Source organism: Mobula birostris, chromosome 10 (assembly GCF_030028105.1).
Source record: "Mobula birostris isolate sMobBir1 chromosome 10, sMobBir1.hap1, whole genome shotgun sequence".
Lineage (NCBI taxonomy): Eukaryota > Metazoa > Chordata > Chondrichthyes > Myliobatiformes > Myliobatidae > Mobula > Mobula birostris.
In genome coordinates, this window is record NC_092379.1 from 42,298,406 (window position 1) to 42,319,136 (window position 20,731).

General features: G+C 44.6%; 2 protein-coding genes across 2 annotated transcripts in view; one reads left to right on the forward strand and one right to left on the reverse strand.

The window, feature by feature from the left end:
- Positions 1–11,051, reverse strand: part of LOC140203627 (uncharacterized) — a 71,106-nt gene extending 60,055 nt beyond the window's left edge. Inside the window, exon 1 of the mRNA XM_072269675.1 lies at positions 10,702–11,051. Coding sequence (XP_072125776.1) covers positions 10,702–11,051 — 350 coding nt within the window. The remainder of the gene's footprint in view (positions 1–10,701) is intronic.
- A 2,161-nt stretch (positions 11,052–13,212) lies between these two features.
- LOC140203628 (serine/threonine-protein phosphatase 2A 65 kDa regulatory subunit A beta isoform-like) overlaps positions 13,213–20,731 on the forward strand; it is an 83,838-nt gene continuing 76,319 nt past the window's right edge. Inside the window, exon 1 of the mRNA XM_072269676.1 lies at positions 13,213–13,285. Coding sequence (XP_072125777.1) covers positions 13,213–13,285 — 73 coding nt within the window. The remainder of the gene's footprint in view (positions 13,286–20,731) is intronic.

Here is a 20,731-nt window from a genome sequence, read left to right on the forward strand (position 1 = left end):
AGGCATATTACTATCTTTACCTGCTGGTTCTTAATTATTTTGGTCGGTTTCCTCTTTTGTGTTCCCAAGTCAGGTGGGTGTCACTTAAATGTTCCCTAGGCCATGGGAAAGGAGTTATGGGCAATTTATACTTCTGCATTGAATTAGTGCCATAGGTACGGCGTAACCACGTACCCTACGCTGTAGCCTGACGTGCATCTCCCCAAAAATGTAACCACGCGTTGCGGTGACGCAGACAGCAACAACTGATTGGTTGGCTTGGTAGCATCGCATTTCCTCCTGTGCATTTCTGGTTGCTTCTTGTCTCTCAGTGGCCAGACAAGCACAGAAAATTCACCCTCCTTCTGCCTCAATCCATTCAATGCTCGTACACACCATCTCCGCCCACGTCTCGGCTCCTTTCTACGTTGCAGTAACTTCAATAAAAGTAACTCTTGTTCAACATTTATTAGCTCCAACTGCAACATGATGCGCTCAGTTTCAGTCGCCACTGCTTGAAGTACACGAAGAAACTCAACACAGTGGCATAGAAACCCCATCGCCAACTAGCGTTTTGGCGGTGAATTGCAGAGCGACGCGGACACACCAGTGCAGAAGTATAAATGCTCACAAGGGCATAGACCACTTGCGTAGGCTACGGCATCGGCTACAGGTTAGAGCCGACGCAGAAGCATAAATCAGCCTTAAGGGTGGGGAGGGTGGAGAAGGGACAAGTGGAGGCCAAGTCAGTCAGATGACGTCTTGCATCTGGCTTCGATCGGCTGCTTCTTTGTGGCAACTATTCACCTGTCTCTCTGCTGAGTGCACAGATTGTTCTTATTAGCACTTGTTGATGTGGAAATGTCTTTGGTACCATAGTATTATATGGGAGTTGAATTCCAAAACAGTCCAATTGGCTCAACTAATCTGTCTCAGTGTTTTGCCCCCCACCCCATACAAGAAAATAGTACTGATCATATTTACCCAATCAGCTCCCATCTGTCTTTAGACTTGTTTCCATCATGCACCTGTCCAGTCTTTCTGCTGCAACTGTGAACTATGAAAACAAATTCCATGGCTTCTCCAATATCTCCGGTCTTTTGTTTGAAGTTTCTTGCATTTACTGCTGTATCCATGGGCCTTTGCAGTGGATCCCATGACTACCACTGGTCCATCTTTGCAACATTTGAGAAAACACTGTCATTGCAGCATGCTGGGTTCCCTTTGTCCTTACCTACCAGACCACGAGCCTCTGTGTCCAGCACTTCACTCTCCAAAACTTCTGCCATCTACAACGGGATCCTACCACTAAACACATCTTCTCCCTGCCCACCCCCCACTCTCGCTTTCTGCTTGTCCACTCATCGCTCCCCACTGATCTCCCTCCTCCACTTATCCCTGTGAACTGCCCCTAGACCACCTCCCTCACCACTATTCAGACCCTTAAACAGTCCTTCCGTGTGAGGCGATAGTTCACCAGCAGGTCTGCCTGGGTCACCTGCTGTAACTTGGTGCAGCCTCCTCTACATTGGTGAGATTCGGCGTAGATTGGGGTATCATATATTTGAGCACCTTCACTCTATCTGCCACAAAAGGCAGGGTCTCCCAGTGGCTGTCCATTTCAATTCAACTTCCTATTCCCATTTTGGAGTGTTGGTTGTCTCCTCTACTGCTTGAAGAGGCCACACTCAGATTGGTGGAGCAACATCTCATATTCGATCTGGGTAGCCTCCAGCCTAATGGCACAAACACCGAGTTCTCCAACTTCCAGTAATCTTTCCCCACTCCCTCCTTCTGTCTGTTTCCAGCCCTCATGCGGGCTCCCCTCTTACCCTTCTCTTCACTTCCTCTGGTTCCCCCCTCCTCCTTCCCTTTCTTCCATGGTCTCTATCAGATTACTTCTTGTCCAGCCCTTTACTTCTTCCACCTATCACCTCCCAGCCTCTCACACCCCCCGCCCCCTTCCCCCTCACCTGGTCTCGCCTATATCTTTCCAGCTTGTACTCCTTCCTCTCGCCGCACCACTTTATTCCAGCTTCTGTCCCCTTCCTTTCCAGTCTGTCCTGATGAGGGGTCTGTTTATTCCTGTCCAGAGATGGTGCTTGACCTGCCAAAGTCCTGTGTTAGTGTGACCTGTGCTGTTCCAACAAGAAAGATTCCAGTTTCAAGGTCACTCAAGTTAAGAGCAGTGGGGTAATCAGGTTGTTCTCACTGAATCCTGGTCTTCATTGGTGTGTTTTCTTGCAGGGAGTGCTGTTGGAGAGAAGTGGAAACACACTAAATAAGGAGAAGTATGTGACCTAGCATGGAGCAGTGTGCAGGGGAGCCGGCTGAATTCGAGCTGGGGACCTTTCGTCCCCAAGTCCGACTCTGATGCCACTACACCACCAGTCGGGTCACAGAAGGAGTATAGATGGGGAAATGCAAGCAGGCTTTTTCCACTGAGGTTGGGTGGGACTGCAACTAGAGGTCGTGGGTTAAGCGTGAAAGGTGACAAGCTTAAAGGGGAAAATGAGGGGAAACTCAGAGGGTCATGAGTGTGTGGAATGAGCTGCAAATGCAAGTGGTGCACGCAGACATCCCACCCTGCAAAAACTCATTTCAGGGAGGTAGCACCATCAATTTGCGAGAGACTCCTGGAACTTTCCGGAGAGGTGGGATAGCTGCAATAGAGCAGCTCCTTAGCAGATAGCCGGCTAGTTTAAATAACGTTAGTTATGATAATGAAAGAATGACACCTGTTAAACTCACCTCAACATGTCTTTTACAGTCTTAACCCACCATGGGCAATAGAAAAGTCACTGTTGCAAGCAGTGCAGCGAGCAACACTGTCATTATTTTTGACACCTGTTAGGCAGGGGTACACTTTAGTGTAGTCTGGGGTGAAGTACGTTTTATATTTTCTTTTTTCTTTTTTTGGAACACTCTGCCATCCATCCATCCTCTCTCCCTGCGCCCCCTCTCCCCCCTCCCTACCCCTCTGCCTCTCTCCCCCCTCCCCCATTTGTGTGTGTGTGTGTGTGTGTGTGTGAAAAAAATCCATTTCCAGGATATTGTACATAATTTGCAGCCATCAGGGAGCCGCTGTCAATGTGCGGGTGACTCCTGCAACTTCCGCGAGAGGCGGGATGTCTGTGCATGTGAGCTCAATTTCAACATTTAAGAGAAGTTGGGATGGGTACCTGGGTGGCAGTGGTGTGGAGGGCTATTAACCCAGTGCAGGTTGCTGGGAGTAGGCAGCTTAAATGGTTTTCTATGAAATAGATCAGCCTGGGGCCTGTTCCTGTGTTGTATGACCTATGGAAGGCTATCTTAAGTATGAAAAAACAGTTCCAAGGGAAGCTGGAGACAGAATTGGATGCACCTTAGCTTTGGCAGAGTTTGCATGCTATTACTAAATACAAGGTGAAACCTAACATCATAAATGGCTGAATTAAGATGAATGCCTTTTATGTACACTTTGAAAGGCAGAATAAAATTATACATGTGTAATTCCGTGCAGCATCTTATATCTGTCTCAGAGGCCGACATCTGAACAGCTTTCCAGAGGGTGAACTCTTACAAAGCTTCAGGCCCAATGGTGCACCTGGCAAGGCACTGAAAACCTGTGCCACCCAACCAACCAGTTCTATAGGGAATGTATCTCATTGGTACTGAAAACCTGTGCCACCAAACCAACCAGTTCTACAGGGAATGTATCTCATTGGCACTGAAAACCTGTGCCACCCAACCAACCAGTTCTATAGGGAATGTATCTCATTGGCACTGCACTCACCCTTGCACCAGCTGGTCAACAACAATGCCTACGTCAGCCTACTGTTTATTGATTATAACTCAGTGGTCAACACCATCATTCCTTCATTACTGATCAACAAGCTTCAAAACCTGAGCTCCTGTACCTCCCTCTGCAACTAGACCATCGACTTCCTGATCGGGAGATCAAAAATAACATCTCCTCCTCCAAGACAATCATCAAAAACTTATTGTAACTTAGTTATTTTGTTTTCTGTATTGCAGCCACAAAAAACAAATTGCACAACATATGCCAGTGATAATAAATTTGATTCTGATTTTATAATGAAGGTCCACGAACAACGCATCATTATGCATTTTAAACACTATTTATTTTGAAACTTGTAGCAATTTACTGTCTTTGGGCTGTACTTTTGCAACTTTGCACTTTACAATTGCTGCAAAGCAGCTAATTTCCTGTCATATGAGACAGCATTAATAGACCTGGTTATGGTCTCACTGGAGACTTTGTTCCAGGAGGTCATCATGCCCTTAACAATAAGTACTGTAGAACTGGTGAGTAAGGCGAACAGATTGAAATTACAAATGAGGCTAGTATGTGGATCCAGACAACACCAAGGAAACTCCAGTCCTTGTATCTATTCAAGAGACTGCAGAATGGATGAGCAAAATTACCATAGTACGATGGTATAAAGAATACATTTTCCAAAATCCCACCTCTTTCTTCTTGAGGTTCCCCTCAACTGGAAGGAAGTAAACGTAACCCCACTCTTTAACAAAGTTAGGAGAAGACAATTGCAGAGAAAATACTTAAAGCCTATCATTGAGTGAGTGGCAACAGCACATTTAAAAAAATAGGACTGATCAGAATTGGCGTGTAACTTGTTCAAGTTTGCTGAGAATTGATGAGGAAGACAGCTATGCTGCTCATTAGACTTTCAGACCTTGAATAAAGTGCCACAGAAGAAATCATAAAGCACATGGGATTGAAGGAAATATTCTTGTGTGGGTTGAGGATCAGTTAATAAACAGAAAATAATGACCAGGAATAAATAGGTCACTTTGAGATTGGGAGGTTGTTGACTAGTGTTGCAGGAGTTGATGTTGAGCTCTAATATTCAGTCAATATCAATGATCTTGTTGAGAGGGTTTACAATAATATACAGTATCCATGTTTGCTAATGATACCAAGTTGGGGTCTGTATGGCTTGTAATGATGATGCAGAAAAGTTATAAAGGGATGTACACACAAAATGCTGGAGGAACTCAGCAGATCTATGGGAATAAATAATCAGCCGATGTTTTGGGCCAAGACCCTTTATCAGGGCTGGAGAGGAAGGGAAAGATGCCAGAATATGGAGGGAGGGGTAAGGGAAGGAAGACAAGTTTGAAGGTGATAGGTGTAGACAGGCGGGTGGGGAAGGGGTGAGAGAGAGAGGAAATAACAAGCTTGGAGATGACAGGTGGAAAAGGTAAAGGACTGGAGAGTGGACCATGGGAGACAGGGAAGGAGGAAGGGCACCAGAGGGAGGTGATAAACAGGGAGGAGAGGTAGTAAGAGGCCAGAGTGGGGAATGGAAGGGGCAAAATTTCCAGAAGTAATTCAAGTAAGAGAAATCAATGTTCATGCCATCAGCTTAAAGACTACTTAGTTGGAATACAAGGTGTTGCAGTGTGGGATAAGGGAACAATGAGGTTGGTGGCAGTGGATGGGAGATCTCCAGAGTCGATGAGGTTGCTGGTGGTGTCAGAGACAATATCCTGATGGTCCCAAGTGAGGTCCTTTTCAAGGGGTCAGTAAGAGGAGGTGTCCAGAGAATTGACACTTGGTCCCAAGATTCACAAAGCTGAATGGTTGGTTAGGCCCATTGTTTCTGCCTGTTCTCGCATCCACATACCACAACTCCATTTTATCGCTCTTGTTTCAGTTGCATCCCACCTACATCTGCAAGTCACCTTCCAGCTTCTTACATCATTCCCCCCTCCCCCATCCACTTGGCTTCACCTATCACCTTCAAGCTCAGTCTCCTTCTCCTCTCCCTACACTTTTATTCTGGCATCTTCCCCCTTCCTTACCAGTCCTGATGGAATGTCCCAGCCTGAAGCATCAACAGTTTATTCATTGTTGTAGCGTGGACAAAATCACCAGAGAGACAGAGTCACTGGTAGGTACAAAGCAGCCTCTTTTTTCGACACAAGCTACAGCAGGCATCTTAAGGACGGAGACACCTTCCGCAGAAAGGTCTGCTAGCCCAATGCGGGCTCAATATTTATATGCTAAACACAAAGGCAATCGCTACTTAAAAAGTTAAAGACAATGCTTCCTTTTGAGGCTACATGCAAAATATCACACCATCCTTTCCTTCCAACGCCAAAATGTTGACAGCCTTTAGAAATGTAAATTAAGTCTACGATACATTTATTTGGCATTTCCCATGCTAACATAGAAGACAATTAATATTTATAATGCATAGATAATACTGTCTTCAAAACTACAGCATCAGGTCAAACTACGGCGCCAGAAGCACAGCAAGTGCATTGTCAAGTAGAAGTCTGGTGGCCAAAGTCACTTAAAGGTAAACAAATCATTACCCCCAAAAAATTCACTTTAACATTCATTTCCATAGATGATGCCTGACCTGCTGAGTTCCTCCAGCGTTTTGTGTGTGTTGTCCTGGATTTCCAGCATCTGCAGTATCTTTTGTGTTTTAAATGGATTCATGCAGGTTATGTGAATCTGCAAGGTCACAGCTGATAGAGTGTAATGTGGAAAAGTGCAAGAGGAAATTTGGTAGGGAAAATAGAAAAGTAGAGTAGTTAAATGATGAGAGACTGTAAGGAGTTGGTGCTCAGAGTGACCTGGGTACCAGTGTACGTGAATCACTGATGCCAAAATACAGCAAACAATTAGAAAGACAAATGGTTTGCTCGTCTTTATTGAAAGAAGAAGGAGTACAAGAATAATAACATTCAAGTGCAATTATATAAATATCTGGTAAGATTGTGCCTGGAATATTGTAAAGAGATCTGGTCTCTCGAGCTAATAAAGGATATGAAAACAAACGAGACTGTAGATTCTGGGATCTGCCAGCAAAAACAAAACTCTGAAAGAACTTAGCTCATCAATTAGTATCTGCAGAGGAAGAATACAAGTTGATATTCCAGGCTGAGACCTTGCACCAGGAGTGGACTGGGTGTGAATAAATGATATACTGTACAGTGGATTCTGGTTAGTTATTCTATCGGTTAATCCAGACAGCCACTTATTTGGGACAACTCTAAATCAACATAAACTAATCAAAAAAATAGCCAGAATTTCCTCACTTATTTGGGACACTATGCCTCTTAACTGGGACGGGAGAGTATTGCCAAACAGTTTCTAACTAGTGTCAGTTGTGTGCACTTGTGTGCCATTAAATACTCCACCGTGCTTAGAGTGAACAGTTTTTAAATATCATCAGCTTGTGTTCAAAAAAGCAGTGGTTCATGTCAGGGATAGGTAGCGAGAAATAAGCAGTAAGACAATTCAGAACTGTTTTTCTCACTGCAGTTTCAAGCAGTCAGGCTTGGAGATGCAAGAAATGGCTGGGAATGAAAATGAAACAATTTCATTGCTTCAACAAATTAGAAACCACGAAGGAAGTTAAGATATTGATAATCATCTTGAATGCTACAATGAAAATGAGGATTTGGAGAATGCAACAGTTTCTAACTAGCATCAGTTGTGTGCATGTGTCTGGCCATGTGACACTACAGCATGCTTAGAGCAAATAGTTTTTAAATAGCATCAATTGCGTATGCTTGTGCTATGGTATTCATTTGAGCCTACTGATGCCAAATGACAAAGCAACAATTTTTGACATGACTTCAACACTGATTTTGTTCATTTACAGTCAATCAAAAAGAACAGAGCAGCGTACACTGTATGAACTCCGCTGTCGAGAACTATTAGGTGTTATCATAGTACTACAGTTATATTGGTAATATTCTAATTTGTTCTGTATTTATTTAAATACATAATTTGTTGCTCAGTTGAACATAGTTTGCCCTTTCAAAACTATTTTCATGAAAATTTGGCTAATTGTGGCAGCCACTTAATTGGGCCAAAATGTACTGATCCTGATGTGTCCCCATTAACTAGAATCCGCCATTCTGATAAATGGATGCAGGGTTAGTAAGGTAGAAGATCAGCCATGATTGCACTGATTGGTAGGGCATACATGAAGAGGCAAAGTGACCTACTTCTGCTTCGATTTTTTTAATGATCTCAAAAGCACGGTCAAGATCAATGAGCCTACCTTCAAAAGTCATATTCCATTAACTGCACCAACAGCCTAATTGACTATTAAATCACCAGTTTTGCATCAGACTATAAATCAGGCCTCATATGTAACATTAGAGTACATCACCTGTTCTATCCATGCACCAACAATTGACCCCCAAATCCAAATCTCACAGGTTACACAAACTGCTCGTTTCAACCAAGATAGCCATGTCAACCAGGTGACACTTACCGACAAATTGTATTGCCCCTTGCAGAACAGGATGGTGTAGGGTCAGAAGCACTGGGTGCTTACTAAATGGGACAGGTGGACCACCACAGAATGAAAGTATCATGACTGCATTTAGTATGCTGGGCACTGACCTACATGATTCACTGCCAATGGTCACGTCAACTGGATCTTGAGGAAATGATATGACCTTCTAAAATATACCAGTGTTGCCTGCAAATTATGTGCATGCAGTAATTGTGCCCTGTACCCTAGTTCAGCTTGCAACTCCAGTGAAATTCCTGCACATTCTCAGTAAATTTGAAAAGTCTTAATATCTCTTCCACAGCAGAGGACAACTAACTGTGAGTTATTAAAAACAGTTCCAATCTGAGAGAAGCCAAACGCTAAAGATTTGTCAGCACATTAAAAGGCAATGCTGTTCTTTCCCTGTTGTTGTAATTGTAGCTGGTGATTTATTTCAGTGAGGACTTTGTGTAAGGCAACCTGCACCTCAACTTGGTATCTTACTGAAGTTCAGAGAAGAGAATGTTCCATAAAGATTCTGGGCGTAAACAAACTTCTGCAATGAGCCTTTCTCCACTTCCCCTCATGTCAGGATGAGTGGCTGTCCCAGCTCTGCTTGGTCCCTGTTATTAGTCACAGAATTGTACAACATAGGGACCTTGTACATTTGACCCATTGTGTCCGTTCTGTCAAAGAGCTCATTTACACTAATCTGATTTCCTGTTATAATAATCAATTAACCTAGTAACTCACACATCTTTTGAGTGTGCCTCAGTAGCAGCACAGCAAGTTCCTAATGGGAATGGATGCATCTGGTGGGATCTCAGAATGAATGTGTAGCCTCCACAGACAACACTAGAGATCAGGAAGGAAGCTAATGTTTGTACCAGACCTCCAAGGTAATCAGTTTCTCTCTGTTTGATCCTGTACCATTCCCTCCTACCATAACACACATCAAAGTTGCTGGTGAACGCAGCAAGACAGGCAGCATCTCTAGGAAGAGGTACAGTCGACGTTTCGGGCCGAGACCCTTCATCAGGACGAACTGAAAGGAGAGCTAGTAAGAAATTTGAAAGTGGGTTGGGGAGTGGGAGTGGGAGGGGGAGATCCAAAATGATCGGAGTAGACAGGAGGGGTTGGGATAGAGCCAAGAGCTGGACAGTTGATTGGCAAAAAGGATATGAGAGGATCAACTGTCCAGCTCTTGGCTCCATCCCTCCCCCTCCTGCCTTCTCCTATCATTTTGGATCTCCCCCTCCCCCTCTCAAATCTCTTACTAGCTCTTCTATCAGTTCATCCTGACGAAGGGCCTCGGCCCGATATGTCAACTGTACCTCTTCCTAGAGATGCTGCCTAGCCTGCTGCGTTCACCAGCAACTTTGATGTGTGTTGCTTGAATTTCCAGCATCTGCAGAATTCCTCGTGTTTGCTCTACTACCATAATACCATTCTCCTCCCTTCCAACCCACCATTCCAGCCTTCGCCACAACTTGTCTACTTTGACTCTCCTTCATTATCTTTAAAATTCTTTAAGAAAACCTAAGACAAAATATTAATTTGCATACAAGAAATATTTTGCTGCTAATCATTTCTCCACCATGCTGTATATAAATAGCGCACATCCCGCACACTGATTCGGTTTGAGCGTTGAACCAAGCTTGAATGAGTAAGACATGCCCACTTCGCTTGTTTGACTGAAAGTGAGAAGATGGAGCGGGGCCTCATGTAGTTTCAGGTATCTGCAACAGGTAGACAGATACTATTTCAGAACAGACATTGCCAACCTCGGGAAGGCGCCGAACAGCAAGGACAAACGCTACATTCGTAGTCTAACCACGGCAACAACATTTTCCTGAGTTACCGCCTTTAAAAGCCCTTGCAACGATCAATGCACACCGAAACCAGGACTGACCCTGTACCTCAAGATGAAAGGGGGCGAACTACTTTTCTTATCCTTACTATGTAATATTATTGCTATTAAATTGATATATTCGACACGTCTCAATAGCATTTTCGAGATTAATCACGGAACATTAAAGCGTGGACACGAGCGAAATTCCAAATATATTACCAGTGTTTGAGGGTCTTGGATTCGGTTCCCGGCCAATGTAATGATGTCAGATCATCAGAACTCAGGCGTCAGCGCAGCGTTAGGGCGAGTCTGCGAGATGTTAATGTAGTGGACGCAATATATTAGCGTAAAAATGGGATGCAATGGTGTGGGAAGCGGTGGAGTCCAATGACATAGTAGTGGTTACGAATAGGAAGGATGACAAGTTGGGGTGCCGATGGTTAATGACCCTACCAAATTGGGCAGAAATACGAATGCGATGTGAAACAGGGTCAAAGACGCTTGGAGAGGGGAGGTGAGCAGGATGAAAGGATTCCCTTATATTTGCCACATTATCTTTCCTCTAGTTTGTCAGTGACCTCTCTCTGCATTATCTCGTACTGATCGGTAAGCTCTTGGTTCTTCTCCAGCAAGGCTTTGCCGAGCTTAGCCGCCAGGATGAGATCGTTATCCTTTTGCCGAAGCTGAGAGAGCAGGTGTTCGATACCGGGGCTACCGGCTGCTACTTCCTCGCTGTAATTCTCCTGGCGGCTGGTCGCCAGCACAGGGAAGCGTTCGTCGAACAGCAGGTTGGCACTGCCGTCGCCCTCAAGCCCTGGAGGTGTTGGGAGTGGAGAAATGGGTGGCAGTCTCGGCTGATTGCTGGCCTGATGGTGCTCGGCCTCCTCAACGCCAAACGAGTGGTGGGGCTCGTCACCCTGCTGAACCTCCTGCAGCCATAAAGCCGACATAGTTCCACCTGCGCTGGGCAGATTATAATGGGCTCCGATCCCGGCTCAGCTCACAGATTGCACCGAATCCCATGGACCTTTCTCCCGTGTCCTGGCCGGGGATCAGGATGGCGTGACCCAGTTCCCCTGCTCGCAGCACTCGGTGTCTCGTGTGGTGATATCACGTCTCAGAACGTGATTGAACAGTGTTCGGAGAAATCATCGAGAAACTTCTATGGTAAACGTGGTTGCAGTTGCTGCAGTAAATAGAAGTTCGAGTTCTATTCTTCCAGAATATGTTTTGTTATTGTTAAACCACGATGCGTATAAAGAACACAACATGGTGTCAGAAGTCGGTCTGGAAGAATAATACGTTCGCTAGTACGGGAGAGTCGAAGATGATCCAAAAGAAAACCGCACGAACTGTTTTCGAGGTTTGCTAACAGCTTTAAAAATGGAACATCTACAATCCCCACCGACACTTCAGCTGACTAGGAATGCAGCTGAAAACTGGAGGAAATATAAGCAACATTTTGAAATCTATTTATCGGCGATCAGAGCCGATAGAAAACCAGAAAACATGAAAGCGGCGATTCTACTCCACGTAATAGGTGACGACGCAATTGAAATATAATCATTCTATTTCTGAAGATGGAATTAATTTCAATTTAAAGTCGATAATGGACAAATTGGAAGCATTTTGTATACCGAAGCGTAATGTGACGTATGAGGTGTTCAAGATTTTCACGTGTAAGCAGAAAATAGATCGATATGTTACGAAGTTGAAACGCCGAAGTAAATCATGTGCGTTTGCAGAACTGGAAGACTCTCTCATTGGAGACAGAATTGTTTGTGGCATTCGGGATAATGGTCTGAGAGAAAGGCTGTTAAGAGAGCAAGACCTGGATTTGGAAAAAGCTTTGATATTTTGCAAAGCTTCGGAAACCGTAACGACACAGGCTGAACACCTTTTCATTGAAAGCTGCAGCGTAGATACTGTAAAAAAGCGCGAACATATTAGAAGAAATATTAAAAAGGCAACGAAACCGACAGAGAGCAAGACGTCTTGTGATTGCTGCGGACAGCAGCACCAGGCAAAAAAGTGTTCAGCGTACGGAAAAATATGCATGCAATAAGAGTAATCATACTACTTTTCACACTGTTGCAGAAATAGGAATAAAATGAAACAAGTAAATGCAGTGATTGAAGATGAACGTGAGGAATGTTATATTGTCACGGTCCTGATTGTTTATTCCCTAGTTTCCTCTAATTTCCTTTAATTGTGCCATGGTTCTGACCGTTAATTTCCCAATTACTTCTAATTTTCTTTCATGATGACACACCTGGTTTCCATCAGGACCTGCAGTATAAGAACCCCCCGGCGTTACAAAACCGAGTTACCAGATCGTGGTCTTTTTCCTGTGTGATAACTAACGTTTCCCGACCGCTTAGAACTGTTTGTTCTAAGTTAGCTGCAATTTCAAGGTTTATCTATGAAACTCCGTCTCTCTGAGTCAAGGCTCCATGTCAGGGCTCCGTGTCAAGATCCCTGCTGTTTGCTGTTCGGCGTTTACGCCCGTGTAAGCATCCTACCTTAATCTCCGTGCCTGTGTCCTGCACTTGGGTTCGCCGTAGTCGCTCCTTGCAACAGAACCATCTGGCCACTATGGACCCAGCGGACACGAATACCCTGCAACAAGCCCTCGCCAGCCAGGGCTCCCAACTGGATCTGCACGATCAACTTCTCTGGGATGTCATGGAGAACCTCCGTTCCCTGTCTGCTGACGTAAAGAAGATCAGTGACCAGGTGGACCGAGTATCCGTTCATTTTACCCGATCCACTCCTGGAACTCTGTCAGCCCAGCCCAGACAGCCGGAAGTGGCAACCCCCTACGTGTCGGTAACACCACCGCCAAGAGAGCCACACATACCTGAACCAGAACACTATGCTGCGGATTTGGGGAAGTGCCGGGCCTTCCTTCTGCAATGCTCCTTGGTGTTCGAACAGCAGTCATCCAAGTACTCCACAGACAAGTCAAAGATGGGTTATATGGGTTGTAGCGGGGAAGTGCCTTAGTGTGGGCTACAGCTATCTGGGATAATCAACCGGCTAACTGCTCTTCATTCCCCACCTTTATCACAGAAATGAGAAGGAGCTTTCACCACCCTGTCCGTGGTAAAGATGCCGCTAAGCGACTACTCACTCTCCGTCAGCGCTCACACAGTGTTGCCGCCTATTCTGTGGATTTCCGGATGTTAGTGGCTGACTCGGGGTGGAATGATGAGGCACTCCAAGGGGTATTTTGGAAAGGCCTCAGCGACATGGTGAAAGACGAGTTGGCGGCAAGGGATGACACCAACAGCCTGGATTGTTTGATCTCCCTAGCCACCAGGTTGGACAATTGTCTTCGAGAACGCCATAGGGAGAGAACTGGTCGTCCACTCCCTTTAGCAACTCCACGACACTCTTTACCGTCTCCCACCAGCCCTAGCCTCTCTTCCCCTCCCTCTCCTAGAATAGCTCCCAGTCCAGCCGTTTCCACCACCCAGGAGAGGAACCCATGCAGCTGGGACGGAACCGCCTTTCTCTCACAGAGCGACTCCGGAAATTGAGAGCGGGGAAATGTCTCTATTGCGGCCAGTCCCGCCACTTCCGTGCTACCTGTTCCCTTCGGCCAAAAGGGAGGGTTGACCAGTAGAAAGGGGGACCCTCGTGAGTCAGACAACATTCCCTTCTGTCCCCCGAACCCGGGTGCAGATCCAACCTCCTATCGTTTTTGTGTACCCCTGGTTAAGCGGGGGGCGGGCGGGGCATCCCAGATAATCTGAAGGAAACACGGCCTCCTGGAGAAGGTAGAATCCCGGTGGCTGTTGCTGTAAGAGAGTTACGCTAACCGCTATGCTACTGTGCTTCGAAAAGAACAGAGGAATATCCATTTAAAACAGGAAAGACGAGAAATTCCTTTAACCTGGAGGCAGCGAATCTGCGGTATTCGTTGCTACAGATGGGAGGAGGAGGATTTTAATTGTAAGTCGATGACCAGGGTTTTCCTGATAGACGGTAATGGCTGTCTCGAACGAGAATGCAGAGACTATGGTGGATGAAGAAACGAAGTAGAACATTTGGAAAGCTCATGGGCAGGTTACAGGAAAGACATGCAGGAATGTGAGTCTTGTGCAGAAGAAATGCAGGCTATCTGGACAGATTGTCATCACTTTCTGACGAGGTGGGTGAAAAGCCCCGCTTTCGTGATTATATATAACGAGATTTCCACGAGACCCCTCTCTCGTTCTTTTGCGAATATGAATCGAATCGAATCGAATCAATCCCTTGACGGACATCAGTCTTGTCAGCCCAGGAATAAACCTGGCGAACCTTTGCTATAATCCCGATTTTGAACACTTTTCTCAGACAGGGAGACCTGCAGTAAACACTGTAATCATGGTGTACTTATGAAAACCTCTATCCCTACTTCTGGACTCAAATTTTCTCGTCATTTGGACTTAGCATTTTCATCCTTATTCGCCTTCTAGTTCTGTATATCCGTTGTCACTGACTAGAGTCATAGTGCTATACAGCAGAGATACGGGCCTTTTGGCCAAACCGGACCATACCAACCAAGATACCTATTTACCTTTGCAAATTTGTCCACATTTGGCCGATATCATTCTTAACCCAGTGCGCAAGGATACCAAAGGCTGTTTGCATTTTCATTACATAATCTTTCGCTGTTTATTTAACAACCTGCCTTTAAATTATTGCTACTAAAAGTGATAACACTGCATCTTTCGTGTAGTTCCCTGGCAATGAAATTGTACAAAGATACCCTCCCATGTAATATATCCCGCACATAGCCCACATCCAAGCTTCATAAAGAAGTGTTTTGGATTTGGCTAAAATTAGGAGCTATTTTTTCCAACTTAGGAATGGTGTGCCAGCCATTCGGTGCTATTTTTGAGGGAGAACAGGAATGCAGATCCTTGTTCGAGGGAGAACAAGAACTCAGCCTTGGTCGAGGGAGAACAGGAACGCAGAGCTCAAGGTAGTGGGAAACGGCTGGATCTACCCAGCGGAGGCGAGAGCACGAAGAGATGGTTCCCAACACAAGGTAGCGGCAAACAGCCAGACCTACCTAGCGAAGGCTTGGACACAAAGAGACAGTTCCAAACAAAGAAAGATAGTTCTTTATCTAGTCACAGCAAGGCCCCAGTCTTGCCCTGGCGGTTGAACATGACGGTGTTACAGGCGAAGGTAGCAGGCGAGGCTACAGAAGGATGGGGAAGGAACAGTCAAGCAACTGAAGCTGAACCCAGGAGCTGTTTATGTAGCCAACCAAAAATGGGAATCATGTGCCTGGATTGAGGCACACAACAGGACAAGGGAAAACTGGAAAACCTGGAATAAGGAACCATGGACCGGACTGTGAACTGGAATGCGACCTTCACGGACCGGACCATGACATGTATACAATATACGTACATCATGAAAATTTTTTTCTTCACAAGCATGCACGAAAACAGAGCATTGTCCCAAAGAGTGAATGATATTTAAATGTTAGAACTTCAAAGTCCCCGAACTTCCCCCACCCACGCATAAGCAGCAGCAAAGCAACGCAATCGCCAGCATAAAAAAAGCATCTGCTCCCTTCACGGAGCAGTCAAACGTGCAGCAAAGCAGTAATAAAGACACAGAATTTCAGTACCCCCGAAGACTTCTCCTTCGCCCTGTAATTCGCGAAGTCACAGGCTCTCTGTCTCTCCCTAATAAGGGAATAGCAGGTGTCCCAATTTCACTGAGAGAGGGGAAACATAACAAAATGACTCACAGATTTATGGTGTTAAAGGTGTTTTGCGTCGTTTTTTCCCCGAGTTCTGTGTCCAAGGAAGTCTGGTCTCTGGTCACATAGACAGCAGCCAGCTCTCTGCTTTCGATCTTCCACAGCACATTAGGCGGTGACACCGACCTCACATCTGCCTGCCTCCAGAGCTATGAAATTCCGGCACCCTGAAGGCACGCTATTCTTCCAGGCTGTGTCCTTGGCGTATTGAAAAGTGGACAGTCATGAAGCCCTGAGATTTGTGATTTTTGTGTCCTCTTTGTGGTTTTTATATATGACTTCGATGAAGAAGTAGAAAGGTGGGTTGGTAGGTTTGCTGATGACACGAAGGTTGGGGGTGTTGTCGATAGTCAGGAGGATTGGCAATGGTTACAACGGGACATCGATAGGATGCAGAACTGGGCTGTGAAGTGGCAGATGGACTTCAAACCAGATGTGTGAAGTGGTTCATTTTGGTAGGCCAAAATTGAAGACAGAATATAATAGTAATGGTAAGACTCTTGGCAATGTTGATTATTAAATAATCTTCCAGAAATAGTAGGGGACAGAGGGACCAGTAAGATGGAGGAACTGAGTGAAATACCTGTTAGTAGGGAAGTGGTGTTAGGTAAATTGAAAGGATTAAAGGCAGATAAATCCCCAGGGCCAGATGGTCTGCATCCCAGAGTGCTTAAGGAAGTAGGCCAAGAAATAGTGGATGCATTAGTGATAATTTTTCAAAACTCATTAGATTCTGGACTAGTTCCTGAGGATTGAAGGGTGGCTAATGTAACCCCACTTTTTAAAAAAGGAGGGAGAGAGAAACCAGGGAATTATAGACTGGTTAGCCTAACATCGGTGGTGGGGAAACTGCTGGAGTCAGTTATCAAAGATGTGATAACAGCACATTTGGAAAGCGGTGAAATCATCGGACAAAGTCAGCATGGATTTGTGAAAGGAAAATCATGTCTGACGAATCTCATAGAATTTTTTGAGGACATAACTAGTAGAGTGGATAGGGGAGAACCAGTGGATGTGGTATATTTGTATTTTCAAAAGGCTTTTGACAAGGTCCCACACAGGAGATTAGCGTGCAAACTTAAAGCACACGGTATTGGGGGTAAGGTATTGATGTGGATAGAGAATTAGTTAGCAGACAGGAAGCAAAGAGTGGGAATAAACGGGACCTTTTCAGAATGGCAGGCAGTGACTAGTGGGGTACTGCAAGGCTCAGTGCTGGGACCCCAGTTGTTTACAATATATATTAATGACTTGGATGAGGGAATTAAATGCAGCATCTCCAAGTTTGCGGATGACACGAAGCTGAGCGGCAGTGTTAGCTGTGAGGAGGATGCTAAGAGGATGCAGGGTGACTTGGATAGGTTGGGTGAGTGGGCAAATTCATGACAGATGCAATTTAATGTGGATAAATGTGAAGTTATCCACTTTGGTGGCAAAAATAGGAAAACAGATTATTATCTGAATGGTGGCTGATTAGGAAAAGGGGAGGTGCAATGAGACCTGGGTGTCATTATACACCAGTCATTGAAAGTGGGCATGCAGGTACAGCAGGCAGTGAAAAAGGCAGATGGTATGCTGGCACTTATAGCGAGAGGGTTTGAGTACAGGAGCAGGGAGGTACTACTGCAGTTGTACAAGGCCTTGGTGAGACCACACCTGGAGTATTGTGTGCAGTTTTGGTCCCCTAATCTGAGGAAAGACATCCTTGCCATAGAGGGAGTACAAAGAAGGTTCACCAGATTGACTCCTGGGATGGCAGGACTTTCATATGAAGAAAGACCGGATGAACTAGGCTTGTACTCGTTGGAATTTAGAAGATTGAGGGGGGATCTAATTGAAACCTATAAAATCCTAAAGGGATTGGACAGGTTAGATGCAGGAAGATTGTTCCCGATGTTGGGGAAGTCCAGAACGAGGGGTCACAGTTTGAGGATAAAGGGGAAGCCTTTTAGGACTGAGATTAGGAAAAACTTCTTCACACAGAGAGTGGTGAATCTGTGGAATTCTCTGCCACAGGAAACAGTTGAGGCCAGTTCAACGGCTATATTTAAGAGGGAGTTAGATATGGCCCTTGTGGCTACGGGGATCAGGAGGTATGGAGGGAAGGCTGGTGCAGGGTTCTGAGTTGGATGATCAGCCATGATCATAATAAATGGCGGTGCAGGCTCGAAGGGCCGAATGGCCTACTCCTGCACCTATTTTCTATGTTTCTATCTGAGAGATCTTGCAGTCACATAGGACACTCAAAGCTGCTGCTCACTTTGACAGTATTGTTAAGAAGGCCTGTGGTATGTTGGCATTCATCAACCGTGGGAATGAGTTAGAGACGTGAGATAATGCTACAGGTATGTAAGACCTTCATCAGACCTCACTTAGAGTATTGTGCTCAGTTCTGGTTACCTCACCGCAGGAAAGATGTCGGTACTATAGAGGGTATGTAGAGGAGGTTTCCAAGGATGTTGCCTGGATTGGAAGGCGTACCTTATGAGAATGGGTTGAGTGAACTTGGCCTTTTCTCCTGGGAGCGATGGAGGATGAGAGGTGGACTGATAGAGGTGTATAAGATGATGAGTGTCATTGATCGTGTGGATGATCAGGGGCTTTTTCCCAGGACTAAAATTTCTGGATTTTCATATTTTGCTACTGGAAAACGGGTAAGCCTGCGTTACTCGGTGTCTCGGACTTTCACACAGCAACGAAAACTAAAGACCTATTATTAAACTGTGCTAGCGACGAGGCTATACATCAGTAGGATATAATAAAACCGGATTTTTTTAAACTGATGTAAGATTTCTGTGGAAAACTATATATAGTAAGATCTCAGATTTGTGTAATTCCCAATTGAATTCCTCACTGCTCAACATCAATTCTCGGAAAGCTTGCAAGGTAAATTCAAGTAAATGTGTCAGTAAATTACATCTCTGAATAATTCTAAAAGTAAATAGAAGATAGAATATAATATAGATAAATTTGAAGTGATCTAATTCCAAAACATGTTGTTTTAGTTTCCCAAAGATTGGTCTTTTTTCAGTTAATTGGAACCTCGTTGTCCTGGAACACAAGTCATGTCATCGGGAAGGGCGATCCTTGTATAAGCAGACATTACAAGAAAGTTCTAGTACCGGACGAACTCTGATTTGTTCAAATTATGCGAGGCCTCCCTCAGACCTTAACTGGAGTTTTATTCATCGTCTTGGTTTCCCTACCTAATAAATGAGTAGCTCTGGAAAAAAAAGCAAGTGTACTTTGGCAGTGTAAGATGCTATTAGTCGGGGCCGGGAAGGGCGAGGTGTTTCGAAACCAGGAACATAATCTCCAAATATCATGAGGTCATTTATAACCAGTATGGAAATAAATATGCTGAATTAATTCAGCGCAGCATGCAGGCTCAGTCATTGAATCATCCGAAACACACACCGGTGTTTTTACTGCGTATTACGAATATAGAGGCGAGCAGGAAAATGACAAAAATGTGGATAATAAGCAATGATTTCGACTGAGTGGGCTCGAGTGTTGAAGCGACTCGTATTATTTATGACTTTTCCTATGAGAACGCCGGTTCATGCATATGCGTTCTCTAACCTAACTTATTTAACTTAAACTTTTCCATTTTCATATTACCATGAGCGTTTTACGTGTCAGAGTTCTAAAATGTATATTTTTCTTGTCTATGTACTGCTGCTGTTGACAGTCTATGGTATAAACATCCGTGTCTCCCTTTCTTTTCCCTAAAGCTAATTTGGTGGCGATTCTGATCCTGTCCCGCGAGAAGTGTGGCCTCTCTAAATGCATCACTCGCTATTTGGTCTCCATGGCAGTAACGGATTTGCTCCTCATTATTACCGCTGTGATTATCAACCGCATTTGTGGCATTTATTTCCCAGGAAGTTTCCTCTCCATCACCCCAGTGTGTAGTGCCATTATTGCAATAACCTATGCAGCCAGGGTCAGTTCTGTTTGGTTAACCGTCGCTTTCACCTCTGACCGTTTTGTCGTCATTTGTTGCCAGAAACTGAAGGCGAAGTATTGCACCGACAAAACGGCATCTGTGGTCATAGCAACTGTTTGTTTACTTAGTTGTTTTATCAATATTCCATGCTACTTCATTCATGAACCCAGCTATATAATTAACAATGTACCATGGTATTGCAAACTGAAAGCTGTCCGTTATACTTCTCTATTGTGGGGCGTTTATGATTGGTTCGACCACCTCTTCACTCCTTGTTTCCCATTCCTTTTGATCCTTTTGCTCAATCTTCTCACTGTCAGACACATTTTAGAAGCTAGTAGAGCCCGGAAGAGACTCCAAGTCCAAAACAGTGGGAACAATCAGACTGACGCAGGGATGGAGAGCAGGAGGAAGTCTATTGTGTTACTCTTCGCCGTTTCAGGCAGTTCCATACTATTGTGGATGACACATTTGTTACAGTTCCTATATGAGAGAATTTCCAATGACCATCAAGTTAGCGGTTACAGTGATCCCAAGTCTATATTTATTGAAACTGTCAATATGCTCCAACTATTAAGTTGCTGCACAGACACATTTATCTCTGCAGTCACTCAGAGAAAGTTCAGGGAACAGCTGAAAACCACGGTACAATATCTAGTAAATATAATAGGTAAATGTATGAAATAATGGATGAAGCTAATTCAACCACGAATGTGCAACATTGTTTTAAATATAACTTGTCTTGTGTTAAATGTGAACCAGAAACTTTTATCTTCGATCACAAAACCACTTCTGCAAATACAGGGATAAAAATATTAGAATGAAATTGTTGTGAAATGGCCAAGTTGGATATATTTCTCTAATAATGTAATGACAGCAGCCATCCCTAATATTTGTCGCACAAATATTTCATT